Genomic DNA, 15,943 nt, shown 5'->3' on the forward strand with positions numbered 1-15,943 from the left:
TTCCTCATACCTTCCTTACATTTTTTTAGCCTAAGTAAATGCACTTACATACTTACCTTATTCCATTTTTACTCTGTGCTACAAAATGTCCGATCATTTGAATCTTGATTGTATTCTTCATTATATTAAGAATTCTGTTCCCAGCCTGAGTTGTCACGAGATATGATTAGCAAGCTCTGTTTGTCATCATGCAGATTGAAAATGTTAACCATAAATCCAGACCCCTAGGCCTTACTCTATAAACTTCCTTTTCAAAATATAGTCATTCATCTATTACTGAAAGTATACTTTTCACCAGCCAACATTGCTCCCTTTCTTTTGTTTGTACTTTCTTTCATTTAATGAATATTTGCTGACTGTATACAAGGCTCTGGGTTAGACACTGAGAGGGTATTTATATGTGTATATGGCATAGTTCCTGTCTTGAAGTAAAAGTTAGTGCATACAAATAAATAGATTGAAAGAAATACAGCAGACCCACTCAATTCTTTCCAGCCCCATGGAGTCAGAGAAGTCTGTGTATTTTGGGGAGCAGATATTTTGTGTGAAGGGTAAAGATATGGAGGCAGGGAGAGGAGAGAGGTATAGCACCTAAAGCCAACTTAAGACCAAACTCTTGCACCATCAGACAGATTCCCAAGTTCATCCATAAAACGATAGTATATATACATACCATGTCTCCTTCAGTCCAACACAGTCATGTTTTCCTTCAGTGAGGGAATAAATCCCTTTTCTTCAGTAGAGCTCCAGACAAAATACTCAACTTAAGTGGAGAGGCCCTGTCGCACTAACTACCAAAATCAAACTCAGCATGGTAAGCTGCTTACATTGTGAGTGACTCAGGGGAAATCCGGCTGCCTAGAGGAATGGTAAATACATACTCGCTTCAGATCATCTTCTCTTCCACCTGGTCTCATTTTCTCCCTAGTACCTCCTCTTTTGCCCTCCCTTCTGACTTCCTTCCCTACTGTGTATTTGCATGAACTTAAATGTATTATATGATGCAACTCTGCTGTATATATGTTGACAACGGTTGGTGGTATATTCTGGCTTGAGTGTGCTCACACACAATGTGTGTGATGAGTAGTAGAATAAGATATAGTTGTAAAAGTTCTTAGTGGCAGATCATGTGTTGTGTGCCCAACTTAAGTTTATTCTGTTGGAGAGCTTTTGGTAGGTTTTTAACTAATACGATCTAATATGAGTTTCATAAAGATGTTTCTAGCAGTTAAATAGATAGAATTAACTTCTGGATGATAAGATAAAGAAGTGAATCAAAGATACTTTGGGTTTTCAAGTCTGAGTTCTAGATGGTTTAGTAATAATGTTAGTTAATAAACTGAGCTTGGTCCTTAGCCAGGCACTGAGCAAAGTGCTTCCCAGACTGTATCTCAGGTATGCCTCTCAGCATCCCATGGTCACCCATTTGGTTGGAGCGAGATTTAAGCCCATATCTGTCTTATGTAAAAGCCACTTGGATATATCTGTGGCATGGGGCTTCATTCTGAAAGAGTGGCAGGTTTGAGGAGCCAGTAAAATAGTTGTATAGAGCTGTTTATTAGAAGCTGTAGTAAATGCAGGATTCCAGAGAGCAAAGTCAGGGCTGACTGACAAGGGGATCTTCTACCTAGTGGTTCATGATTGCCTTGAGAGGAAGAGGAGGGGAGAGTTGGGGACAGAACTTGGGGGAATACTTCTATTTAAGAAAAGCAAATAGGTGAACTAGATAAAGGTCAGAAGACAACACAGAGAATATATTGTTACAGAAATAGAGAGGGAGTCTTTTTCCACAAGCTTAGTTTCGCTTTAAAACTGTTAAATCCACATCATTGCTTTGGTCCTCACGTCTAGTATTCTGCCAACAAGGGAAGTGGTATTTGTTCTGGCTTGTGAGCTATACCAATTCTTAAGAAATGGTTCTCCCTTGCAGTTCCTTCCCTCTGCTTTGAGTCATTTTCTTCATCTCCTTCCTGTTCACTCCACCATCCACAGCAATTTGACTTTCTATATGCTCCTGTCACTTCTGTTACTGAGGTCACCAGTGACAACCAACTATTTTAAATGTACAAAGGCACAGATGTAAACTTTCTTTAAGATCCCCATGTGTACCTCCAGTCTGACCCCCACTTACCTTGTCAGTCATTTCTCCATTTCTTTTAGATGTGTGCTTGAATTTTCTATTTTTATCACTTTATTTGGTATTTTAAACCGTCTTTAATATGAACTGCAATTTTTACACACCGTCCCTTTTCTTCTCCTTTGAATTATCTTTCAGTAAAGCACTAATTCAGTATATATTGAGCGTATGAATTATAGGCTATTTAAAAAAATAGTAATCATCATCTAGACACAACAAGTGAATGGAGAAGATTTGCAAAGATGGTCTTCTTCCTTAACTTTCTCCCTGGGTTATTGCTTTTTGTTAGTTCTTAAAATACTGTGAATTTACAATGTGTGACTTTTAAGTTTTCATGGTTAAATGGTTAGTCTGCCCAACCGTAAAGAATCTAAGCAAAATTTACTTTGTGCCTTCTTATCCAGTCACTCACTTGGCTCTACCCAGTTCTTTTCATTCTTTTATTTGTTTAATCTACATTATGAACTGAGTTGGAACTCAGGTATAGTGCTAGGTGACAGAAGGATCTGATCACTTCTCAGGCTGCTTAAAATAAATGGGGAAGTAGTCAAAACGTTCAAATACATGATCTTTGCTTTAATGATGGAGATAGTGTTTTAAAAAAAAAATGGGAGAGCATAGAGGAAGGCGCTTCTGAGAGAGGGGAACATTTAGGAAAGGCTTCATAGAAGTAGTACTACAGCTTCCTAAACCCCTTAGGCCAAATGTGTTTTGGTATTCAGAATTCTTTGGATTTAGAAAGGTAAAACAGTACATTTATTTTACCCTCCCACCAGAGTTTGTGGCAGTGTGCTAGCATCAAACACATTAATATTTCTGCAGTAAAACATATAAATAGTCACTCTGATGAGCTAAGTGAGAACTATAAAAAGCCCCAGGTCAAGTTTCAACACCAATGAGTTTATGCAAAATTTATGAAAAATTCGTGGGACTATAAGAGATTATGAACTGTATTTGCACTGAGTGATTAATAATGGGACATGATGTTCTCTCCTGTTGTCACCTATTAATCCCTTATTATCATTTTGAGAACGAATTACCTGTGGTTATTTTAAAAAGTCAACACCACTCTTGTTTTTTTCTTTGCACTTTTAAATTCAAGTTGGGTCTTTTAGAGCCCTACAATTCCATAAAGTCCTTTATCTGAGTAAGTCATTTAGTAAATCTCGAACTTTCTACATTCTAGCTATTTTCTAAAATACACTAATCTTCATACTCTCCTTCACATTCTTCCAGATGTCTCCTACATTGGCATGAGTCAGTATCATTCAAGGAATATTCATTATCTTGATTACTTCTTTTCAGTTAACTTGACTCGAAAAGTTCATAGCCTAACTCCTTAGGAACATTTTAGTGGAAGCTCAGTGCATAACTTCTCTTTTGGTTTCCTTTCACTGTTCAAATGAACATAAACTTTTTTCCACATACCCCATATGCTGCAAGTAAGCTTAGTTTCTCCTTCTTTAGACTAAACTTTCAAATGTCTCTCAGGCTTAAGCCCTGCTTGTTCATTTATATCAGCTGAAGAGTATAGATTTAAACTTTCGTTGCTAAAAATTTCAAATCGACTTCACGTTGGCAGCAGCTGCTAATGAGAAGCCTTTAGAATTTTTAATATTTTTAATAATGATCAAATCTGCATGCTAGATCACTTGACAGCAAGATGAAGTACTAAATGGAGGGCAGAAGTTTTAGAGGCATATTAATTAGAAGGTAGTTGCTACATTTCAGACAAAAGGAAAGACAAAGGATAGAAAAAATAGGCATATTGATTGATTGGGTGGTAGAGGTGAGAGGGGAATCAGTATTGCTGGGGCTTTGTCTTGGGCCATGCAGTGGGATATTTGTGCTTATTGATGAAACTGGGAGTAAAGGAAGAAAAGAGGAAATAGGTTAGATATAGGACATGATGATTACCAGATTGGCTGGCTTTAGACTCGTAGAACTTGAATTCCTTTTACGATGTTTCAGTGAGAATCTCTTTAATCAGATGGATATATGGTTCTATTGTTTAGAGAAGGAATCTGAGATACACATTTGTATCTCTCAGCTGGCTGATAGGTAATCCCTGCTAAGGTGTTAGCTGTTGAGTTTTCTGAACCATTAGCCATTCTTAAAGTAGAGCAGTGCCCACACAAAGAAATGAATTAAGGAAGACAATAAATGTAAAGCTACTGATCTCTTCCTTTAGTTCACTGAACTGTGACTGTTTTTCCATGTTAATATAGCTTCTTATCCTTTAAAACATATTAAATTTGCCTGTAACACATTACTGCATGCCCCCTCCCAAACTTACTTATACTTTTTCCTCCAACTTTTTCTTTTGAAACTTTTTTATTCTACGAAAAAAAGCTGAAAGAATAGTACAATCAGTACCTAGGTAACTTCATCTGGAGTCATCAGATAAGTTTTTGCCACATTTCCCTATCAGTCTCTATATTCACATACTTGCTCACATACTTTTTTGGCTGAGTTATATGAAAAAGTAATTTGCAGATGTCATGACATGTCACCCCAGATATTTCAACCTGTATCTCTTAAGAGTAAGGATATTTATTCTCACATAACCACAGTACCATTTACCATACATAAGAAATATGGAGTTCAATAGTAATCAGCTAATACATAGTCTACATTTAAATTTCCCAACTACCCAGAATGTCTTTAGCTCTCCCCCTCCCACCCCCATCCAAATTGAATCAAGGTTCACATTGAATTCAGTATGTAGTCATTGTGTCTTTAGTCTCTTTTAAATCTATGAGAGTCTTTTCTCATGATTTTTATCTTGAAGAGAGCAGACCTTTGTGTTTTTCTCATAATTTTATTTGGGTTATACATTTCTGAGAGTAACTGTTGATGGTGTTTACCTTTGGTAAACCCGTGTCCCACTCCAGTGTAAACTCTGTTATAGATATTTTCATTAGTGAGTCCTGAGTGAATGAAGTTTTAAGTAGGCAGTTTAAAACTTAAAGTTAAGAGTGGAGAGATTATTGCTGCTTTTTATCCATCTTCATCATAATATACAGTTTTTACCCTTTGATTTTAATTTTAAACTAGTTGATTGAGAGCTAAGAGAAAACCTCATTCTTTACAAATTCATTGTTCCCATTTTCAGATATTTGAGATACATTGCTTGGCCTACATTTTCTCCCTATATAGTTAGTAGTGCAAAGGCTCTTTTTCACTTCACTTTCATAAGACTCATATATTCATTATGTTTTAGCATTGAAGTATTTCTTTTAATAGGATCTTTGAAAGGAATCAAATGATAACGTAGCAAGTGAGTAGTGCAGAGTCTTGGTAATGATTAGACTTCCCTGTAGATAACAGGCTTTCAGAATAAATGGATTCTTTTTAGATGCAGTTAACTGGTTTAATCTCAGTGGTAGATAAGGCCAACTCCAACTAATATGGTATAAATTGTTGGAGTCGTGTTGGAGTACTAGCAAGTTAAGGTAATGATAGTATGTTTCTGATACATTGGAAACTCTGGTTTCTTCAACTACTTTGTTGTTCCACTTAAATCACCATAATAAGTAGTTCAGTATATTTTAAAATGTCAAAAATCAGAATGCCAAAGAGCCCATTTTTTTCTGACAAGTTCAATATTAGGAAGTCTTAGACTTCAGAGGAGCATATCAAATAGTAGTAGAATGTTGGGGGGTGGGATGAATTGGGAGTTTGAGATTGACATACATACACTACTTATGTATAAAATAGATAACTGAGGAGAACCTACTGTATAGCACAGGGAACTCTACTCAGTGCTCTGTGGTGACCTAAATGGGAAGGAAATCCAAAAATGAGGGGATATATATATACATACAGCCGACTCACTTTGCTGTACGGCAGAAACTAACATAACATTGTAAAGCAACTATACCCCAATTTAAAAAAAATAGTAGTAGTAGAGTGTTAATTTTCAGAATACACATTCTCTTGTCTACCTCCCCATAATCCGCCATATGTTAATACATTCTAAAAATACTGATAAGGTGTAAGTCAGTAGTTGAAAATAAATTTTCTAAAATTTCAACAGTACCAAGTCCATTGAAAACCACTCCCCACAAATTTAATTTCTTGTCATATCATTTTGTCATTCTTTTGACCATCTTATAAAGCACTGTTTTCATATTTCAGTTTTTAGATGTAATGTCTTATGTGTACAGTATTAATGTGCTTTCCCTTTGCCCTTTGTGTTATGTGTTTGTTATTTGCCTTTCCTTTTTAACTTTACTCAGTCAGTCTTAGAGTGTGTGCTATTTAATATTCCAGTGAAATATTACAGGCAGCACTGTGTAGTTGTTTGGAGTCCAGTCTGCCTTCAAGTCTTAGCTTCTCCATTTACTGGCTGGGGGATCGTGGTCAAATGACTAAACTTATTAGTCTTCATTTCCTTTTCTGAAAATGGGGATAATAATTCTTTCTAATAGCTTTTATGAGTATTGTATGGGTCTTAGCATAGAGTAAGCACTCAGTAAATGGTAGCTGTTGTGATAATTATTCTTAATATTAATTATAGAAGGGTCAGTCACCTGTTTTTTAAGTAAGTTAGTATTCATGGACCTAGTTCAGTGGTTCTCAACTGCAGGCAGTTTTGCCTCCCCCCACCCTCTTCCCCAAGGGACATATGGCAGCGTTATGACTTCAGTGGGAGGGGTGCTACTGATTGTTTGTGGGTAGAAGTTAGGGACACTGCTAAACATCCTACAATGCACAGGACTGTCCCCACAACAAAGAATTATCCAGCCCAAGATAACAATAGTGCTGATGTTGAGACCTATTGGACTCTAGACTAACAGCTTTTCAATAATCTGTTTTATGTTCTTTGAGGTGTAACTGTTACCCTTCCAGTTGGCATTCATTGCACAATTTTTTCAAATTAAAAAAATTAATTTAGTCATTAAATAATTATTTTAACACAATTTTAAAATTTCACATACCAAGATTAAATATTGATCACTAACTTCCAGGCACTAATGTAAGCATTTTATATAACATATGTACTCCTCATAATAGTACTGTAAGTTAGATGTGCCTTCCTTGCATTTGAGAGAACTGAGACTTATGTGTGAAGCTGGGATATGAACCCAGGCAGTCTAGCTCCAGAATCGGTGCTCTTTCCTACTCTCTGGCTTTCTCTCTGTGATTGATCTCTTATGGCTCTAATCATAAAAACATGGTGATTTGCTGAAAAATACTGTTACAGATTTTAGACATTGATTCTAATGAAGTAAGAGGTTTGGTTCTTACTTGGCCTAATTATAAGAATCAACCAAGACTCTTATTAAAATAGATTTCTAGACTCTGTTCCTAATAAGTAAATTCAGAGCTCTGTGTGAAGAACCCTGGGAATCTCTTTCACAGTGAATGGCCTAGATGAATCCTATGGTCCAGACAAGTTAGGGACACCCTAGTCTAGGTTCAGTCTCTTCTAGAACTAAAAATATTTTTGTTTCTCCTTTTCTTTCACACGTATTATAGATTATTACCCTATCTATATAATATATACTTTATCACAGGCACCGATGTTTTGAGTATAAATTAAAGCAGACTGTTAGATATTAACTCCCTTTTCCCTTTGATTCCCATGTTTAAATGGATATATGAGGTGTTCTACAGCTCTGTAGTCATAGGCTATTGGCCTAATAATTGAATAAGAGGGTATAGCCACGAAGACCAGTCCATAGTTAGCATAGATTTTAGTGCTGTTGTCCTTGGGAGTCTTCTAATACACCATTGGGTTAAATATGCAATGCTTTGTGATAACATTGAGCAAACAAAATCTAAAAATTCTAAAACTCTGCATTCTCGTAGTTAATATATATTTGCTTTCATGCGTGTTTTTTCTATCTGAGAGTTTAAAATTCTTAAGATACTCATTTTATCATTGACTGAGACCTTGATTTTCAGCCATGTGGTTGGTTTAAATGAAACTGTTATATGTCTTACTGACATTTAGACACTCAACTGTTGTCCTAGGGGAATCCACCTTTGGAGTGACAGGTGGGAAGTTTTGAGGGCTCACATGTTGGCTCACTTTGCCTACATGGGTCCTTCAGTAAGAGAGACTGGGCAAGGCAAGGCACTTCTTGGTATACTTTTAAAATTTGTACATCATCTGCTTCTTAGTGGCAGAGATTATTACCATAAAGACTTTAAAAGTGCCATAGCAAGTTAACCCATGCTTCATCTTGTCTCCACACCGATATTTAGGAACTTACTTTGGAGACGTAGTCAGGTTACCCCCAAAATGTCATACTAGTTCCCAGTGTTTTCTTAACTTCAACGTAATATATTGAGTTGGCCAAAAAGTTCGTTCGGATTTGTCATAAGGAAAAACCCGAATGAACTTTTTGGCCAACCCAGTAATATCACTCTGGCTTCATTCCTTTGTTCTCTTACCTCAGAAACGTCATCCCAAGATTAAAGTCATAAGAACAGTTGTTTATTCCCTAAATAATCCAGCCACTACCTTTGCTCATGGAATTCCTTTTGCCTAGAAAGTGCCTTCCTCCCACTTCTCCTTCCTGTCACATCTAAACTGACAACTTTATGAAAACTGTGAGTTCTGCCTCCCTCTCCTTTTAGCATCCATGGCATACTAAGTCTATCTTTTGCCTAATGTGTTGATTTATAAATATACTGTGTATGATCATTTGTCCTCATATTATTGTCTTCAGTTTTTTTATTGTAATATTTCAAGTATATGTTCATTTCTATCCCCTATGGCAAGCTGTTTTCTAAAATTCCATCCCATTTTAGGTTTCATCTTTGCCAGATGGGTTTATGGTTGGATTATATTCTTCTGTGTAACCTCAAATACACCCAGCCCTCAGTCAGCCTCTTCCTTGTGATTTTCTTCCAAGCCAGATCTGCCTTTTAATAATCCCTGCCTTTTTGTGTAGTCTTTTATCCAAACAACTAAAAACAGTACTTGAGTCCTGAAACCAGATTGATCCTGACTGATCCTGAAAAGTCAAAGGGAAGTTTGATTCCCAGCTTCTCTAGCTCCTGAAATCATAAAATGTATTTAAAACAGCATCTTCTGTCTTCTACAGTTTTACACATTTTGCTAGTGATTTATTATTTTTTTAACAAATTGAATTCTTTTTTTAATAGAAGTGTGGTTGTTTACAACGTTGTATTAATTTCTGCTGTACAGCAAAGTGGTTTAATTTTATATATATGTGTGTATATATATGTATATATATATTTGGCCACACTGCGTGGCATGTGGGATCTTAGTTCCCCAATCAGGGATCGAAGCTGCACCCCCTGCAGCGGAAGCGCGGAGTCTTAACCTCTGGACCGCCAGGGAATTCCTAGTTATACATATATATACATTCTTTTTTATAGTCTTTTTCACTATGGTTTATCTCAAGGTATTTAAAATAGTTCCCTGTGCTCTACAATAAGACCTTGTTGTTTATCCATTCTATATGTATTAGTTTGCATCTGCTAACCCGAAACTACAGAAGAGCCTCTGTCTCTCTCAATTCTTCTTCTGTTTCAACTGCTACCCTTTGAAAATGGGAAGGAACAAAAAATTTTACTGTTAACGGAAAAATCATAAGGGCAGGGGGAAAACCGCGACTTGGTTATTCGTTGTCAGATCAGATTAATAGAGCTGTCGGTTTTCTTAGATTCCAGTATCTCACAAAATAAAAATTCTGGAGCTATGATTTCAGAAGCAAAATACGGTTGGCTTAGTATTTATTCTTAGCAACCCTAACTCTAACCCTTTATTGTTTGCAGAAAAGTAGTATATTGCCTTTTTCTAGATGAAACTACCAAACTAGCCATAAATTATAAACTACAATCTAATCTAACTGCCAAAGCAGTTAGTAGCATTGGAAGTGAAAGTTCATTTGCTGACTAAAGAGTGGAATAATACTCCACAGAACCAAGGCTCTGTGTTTGTGGGGGGAAAACTGTGCTGACTGAACCCCAAGAATCTCATCTTCAAAAGAGAAAGGGGAAAGTGGGTAAGAAGATGTGAAAAGAGACCAGAAAGAAGATAGTACAGTGTAAGATAGTGAGGGGAAACTTGAGATTTTCTGCTTTTACAAACCCCGAGCCCAACCACTTAAAAATAGCTTTATAATATCGGCTTCTCTGGGCCCTAGTTTTCTTATTTGTGGGGTGGAGATAATAGTGCCTCCTGCACAGGGTTGTTAAGAGTCCTAAGTGGCATAATATGTGTGAAGTACCTAATACCATGCTTCCTGTCTGGTTCTTATTTTTATTTATTTATTTTTTTTGCGGTACGCGGGCCTCTCACCGCTGTGGCCTCTCCCGCTGCAGAGCACAGGCTCCGGACACACAGGCCCAGCGGCCACGGCTCATGGGCCCAGCCGCTCCGCGGTATGCGGGATCCTCCCGGACCGGGGCACGAACCCGCATCCCCTGCATTGGCAGGCGGACTCTCAACCACTGCGCCACCAGGGAAGCCCTATTTATTTTTATAGTATTGTTTTATCATTTTTGTTTGCTTTCCCACATGGGAGCATAGTGGAGCCTATAAATCTTCCTATACTTATATATAAATAAGTATAAGGAAGTACTTATAAGTACTTATTTAGAAGTACTTAATTATATACTTACTTATACTTATTTATAAGTATAAGTAAGTGTATAAATCTTTCTATACTGCAGAGTTTTAGGCAGTATTTTCCTGTGAAAAAGACCTTATTTTGAAGCCCTGCTTGGAAAACTTGTTCAGTTAGATCAGTGCCTTCAGAGATGAAGTATATAGGACACGGAGGGGAAAGGGGAGGAACAGGTACTGTTCAAGAGCTAGCAGCAAAATCTGAATTATATGCTCTCCGTTTTTGCCATGATCTAAATTTTTACTTGCTCCTCCCCTGGAATACACACACACACACACACACACACACACACACACAGCTGTCCTAGCTTTGACTTGCAACCATAGTCTGAAGCATTGTTTTGTTTCTAAATAAGTTAAACATAAAAGAGTTGCTGGAGCCAAACTGAGAGAGAAATCCTTTGAAAATGATACTTAAGGGGTTTGCCTTACAACTATAAAGTTGATATTGTTTTATGTTTGTTAAATAAGTTATCAAATTTTACATCTATCTTTTAATCTTTTTTACCCTGGCTTTTAAGTTATGCGGGTTCTGATAAGTTACAATACTTTAACCTAGTAACTTGTAAAATAGCAAGGAAGTATAAATTAAGAGAAATTAAATATGCTATTATTTATCATACTTTAAATATTAGTAGTTCCAAGTAAGAGAACTTAGCAAATAATTCCAAGTAGTGACAGCAAGCTATAGGAAAATCACAAATTGTGAGAATTCACTATATCATTAGCATCATAAGTATGAGTACAGAAAAGGTATAAATTATAAGAAAAGTTCAATTATGTTAATATGAATTAAATATTTCACTGTATTCAAGTTAAAATCAAGGAATGAAGTGTCTTTTTCTTCTTCTTCAGCACTACAGTGAAACCATTTTTTGTATGGTATAGTGACTAAATCCATAAATACTTTTTTGCTTATATACTCAAAAGTTTCAAAAGCAACCATATAAGTGATGCTGTTTATGAGTGTCTAGGTAGTATTGATAGAAATAGTGTGCTTTCCTGCCTTGCTTAGAATCATAGAGTTCACATCTGGAATTCAGACCCCTTATTTCAAGGATGAGACATTGACTCCCAAAGAGGTTAATTGACTTGCCCAAATAAGAGCCAAAATTAGCAACTTACATTTAAACAAGGTGTCAGGTTATTATACTTTGATATTCAGATATCAATTATTCTCAACTTTAAATGATCTGATATTGTCATTGTCAGACCTGCTGGGCATTGGCCTTATTTTTAAAATCTGAGAATATCTGAGAAATTGATGAAAGAAAAAGGTGATTACAGATATTAGAACAGAATCTCTTGGCATTACTTCTGTTGATACATCTTTCATGCTAAAAATTTTCAATGTTCAGTTGCTGGTCACAAATAATTTTCCCCCCACAATATAGGTATTGTCTTCTGAGAACTCTGAAGCAGTGTCAGACATTGAGAGAAGCTCTCATTGCTGCAGGAAAAGAGATTATCTGGCATGGGCGGACAAAAGAAGAGCCAGCGCATTACTGTAGCATTTGTGAGGTAAGTAACTGTTCTTATCCACAGTTATTTTATAAACCTCTTGCCTCTCCAATTTTGGTTTCTCTTTAGTTTTTTGTTTTGTTTTAATTTATTTATTTTATTTATTTATTTTTGGCTGTGTTGGTTCTTCATTGCTGTGTGTGGGCTTTCTCTAGTTGCGGTGAGCGGGGGCTACTCTTCGTTCCGGTTCGCAGGCTTCTCATTGCGGTGGCTGCGGAGCACAGGCTCTAGGTGTGCAGGCTTCAGTAGTTGTGGCTCACGGGCTTAGTTGCTCTGTGGCATGTGGGATCTTCCCAGACCAGGGCTCAAACCCGTGTCCCCTGCACTGGCAGGTGGATTCTTGACCATTGTGCTACCTGGGAAGCCCTCTTTAGTTATTTTTTAAAATGTACTTTTATGTAATGCATTTTACTGAAATTGACATTGTGTTCAGTCTTGTTATTTAACTACTATATTAAAATTTAATCTGGTGATACGCCATTTCACTAACTGTGAATTAACTCTAAAAGTATCTACTAGTGTCATTTATCTGGTAGGTAACAGTTGACCCTCTCTCTATCCACGGGTTCCTATCTGTGGATTCAACCAACCGCAGATCGAAAGTATTCAGGGGGTGGAGTGGGGAGTATTCCAGAAAGTTCCAAAAAGCAAAACTTAAATTTGCCATGCACCAGCAATTATTTCCATTGTCTTAGGTATTAATAGGTAATCTAGAGATGAGTTAAACTATAGGGGAGGATGTGCATAGGTTATATGCAGTTGCTACACCATTTTTTGTAAGGGACTGGAGCATCCTTGGATTTTGGTATCCATGGAGGGTCCTGGAACCAATCCCCCATGGATACCGATACAGATGATAAGCGTCAAGTTTCGTCTTGAGATTTTAGACTGGGAACAGTCCAGATGTAGACAGATGCCAGTAAACTGGATATAGTTCAGTATAACTCCAGGCAGATCGTTGTTCAGTCCTCTCTGGTACAATTCACAGGACATTGGTCAATCTTCTCCTGTGGCCAAGGCTTGCAAGAGATGCAGAAACAAAGATATGGTACCTGCTCTGAAGGAGCTTACATCCTACTTGGGGAAGACAAATTACAAACAGTTGTAATGTTATATGAGACTGTGGTGAATGCAAAGTTGGTCTTGGTCTTACTGTTAGGATAACACTAAGGGAGAAAATGACCTAATTTTTTCCTTCTAGTATTGGCCTAAGAGTTCACCAAAGTATTAGCATTTGAGTCCATCCTTGAAGGATGAGTATGACTTTAGCGGGCTAAAAAATGATGACAGTTGGAAGTAGAATGAATGTTGTTATGAGCTATATAGGAACAACATGGGAAATGGAATGGCTTCTTCAGAAAACGGTAAATAGTCCAATGTGGCTGGAACACAGACTATGTAAATTCTACATATAAACCTAGTTGGTAGGAAGTTTGCAGAGCATCTTGAATGATTTTAAGGAATTTGATATTTATTCGGAGGTCATAGAGCCATCAAAAGTTTTTGGGCAGGCACCCAAGTTGGGTAAGTATTTCAGAGACAAAAGTGATTGGAGAGGATGGAGATAAGAAGCTCTTGCAGTGGTGTTAAGAGTTGTTATCCTAAGGCTAGACTAGAACCTGGCAGTGGGAATATTAAAGAAGGAGAGGAGTACAAAAATATTTTGAAGGTAAAATTCACCAGACAACTCATTAAATGGCAGAAGTGAGGGACAGGTTGAAGGATGTTCACAAATGTTGTAGCTCAGATTATGAGGTTCATGTTGCTCATTGATAGTAATGGAAAACATGGGTAACTCTGGGATTTTAATTAACATAACTTCAAAGAGACATGAAGTCATGAGAATTTTCTTTCATTGAATACATTCAAGGATATGCCAAAGCCAGGGATATTAATGATCCACTCCAGACCTTGAAATTCTGTAATTCTGATGTTGACTTTTATTTGAGATGATTCAGTCTATCTATCAGCTATTTTAATGCTGTATAACCTGGCTAAAGTATGCCCTTGGGAGACCAGATAGATTCTAGTTAGGTGTGTTATACCTCAGAAAAATGAATGTGTAAGCTTTCCAGTATTTGAGAATGACTTTTATTCTGTACTGTTATTCCTTATCCTGCTTGAGCCTTAGCAACTCATCAGTCTCTCTAACACAGAGGTATTATTTCTAAAATCATGCTACACTCATGAATATACTTTTTGATTGTACTCATACTCCTTAACATGAGGCTTATAGCTGAACACTCACTTACTGTCACTTACCTGTCAGTTTCCTCATCTGTAAAATAATCAGATTATATTCATTCAACAAGTTTGTTTTGAGGTTTGACTAAGCACTAAGCACTGTGAAATGATATGCTCTGGAGTTACAGAGATGAGTAAAACATAGTCTTCATCTTTGAGGAGCTCAGTCTACTGGGGAAGACAAATATCCATATACAGTGCCCTGTGATGAGTACTATCATTGAGAGGTAAAAGGAAAATAATGATCACTTTCATCTGATTGTATACTAATGTTTTGAATTTAAAACAAATAAATAGGCTGACCTTTATCAAACTTTTGAATTAGGCTTTTGCCAGTGGTTATAATGAGTATGTCATTCCCCAAGGTCACTCCCCTAAATAGACACTACCACCCATGTCTTTGGGTCTGGTGCAAAATAAACCTGGTCTATTAAAGATTCTTAAACACTCTTAACTCTTAGTACCCACTCTTAACCAGTGATCACTGTCCACAACTCCGTGTGAAGTAGAACTCTGTGATTATACTAAAGTAGTACAATAAATAAATACTACTGTCTCTATTGAATGCTTTTTCTCTTGTATAAATAGGTGGAGGTTTTTGATCTGCTTTTTGTCACTAATGAGAGCAATTCTCAAAAGACCTACATAGTGCATTGCCAAGATTGTGCACGAAAAACAAGTGGAAACCTGGAAAATTTTGTGGTGCTAGAACAGTACAAAATGGAGGACCTGATGCAAGTCTATGACCAATTTACATTAGTAAGTGAAATCAACATGTGAGTACATAGTTAGCTGGATAGGGAAGCAGCAGTGTTTGTTCTGCCACCTGATAAGGAGGAGGTAATGAAATATTTAAAATTTCCTTCGGTTTGTCAGATATTGCATGAGGAAATATATCACTCCCCCTCCTCCACTTCCAGGTATTTATTCCTATGAAATTAGCATATTTCATTTTCACTTTTCTTCCTGGGTGAGACCAGCCCTAAATAATGTCACAGTAATTACATTTTAAAATCTTTGTGTGCTTTTAGAACACTGTCACATCCTTTATGTCATTTGATCTCAGTTGATAAAATGTTTGTGTATATAGGTTATTAGTGCCCACAATGTGAATCAGTATGTATGCTTTTAAATATACTTCTGCTTTTAGAGCTAATTGTATTTATTTAAAATCTTGTCCTTGCCAGAAGTATTAACTTTATGGGAATATTTGATGGAACCTAACTTCCTGCTGTGTTATATAACCTTATGAAATTCAAGTATCTTTATAAATTGCACACAGTTTTTAATTTTAAACAGCAGATGCTTAGGGGGAAGCATTTTACTCTAGCACATCAGTAGTTTTATGAATAGAAGAGAATTGTTGAATTCCCTCCGTACTTTTTCTCTTACGTATGTGATCAGAAACTGAACTTTTGAAATTTAGCTCC

The 15,943-nt window shown here is 36.7% G+C and overlaps 1 protein-coding gene across 8 annotated transcripts in view; it reads left to right on the plus strand.

Annotated features, from left to right (window-relative positions):
• The window catches only part of KDM6A (lysine demethylase 6A), a 207,013-nt gene that overhangs the window by 189,254 nt on the left and 1,816 nt on the right, over window positions 1-15,943 (plus strand). For all 8 annotated transcript variants that reach the window (XM_082609054.1, XM_082609056.1, XM_082609055.1 and 5 more), the window contains 2 exons: window positions 12,143-12,269; window positions 15,102-15,272. In XM_082609054.1, coding sequence (XP_082465180.1) covers window positions 12,143-12,269; window positions 15,102-15,272 — 298 coding nt within the window. The remainder of the gene's footprint in view (window positions 1-12,142; window positions 12,270-15,101; window positions 15,273-15,943) is intronic.

Source organism: Mesoplodon mirus (genome assembly GCF_964341445.2).
Source record: "Mesoplodon mirus genome assembly, chromosome: X".
Classification (NCBI taxonomy): domain Eukaryota; kingdom Metazoa; phylum Chordata; class Mammalia; order Artiodactyla; family Ziphiidae; genus Mesoplodon; species Mesoplodon mirus.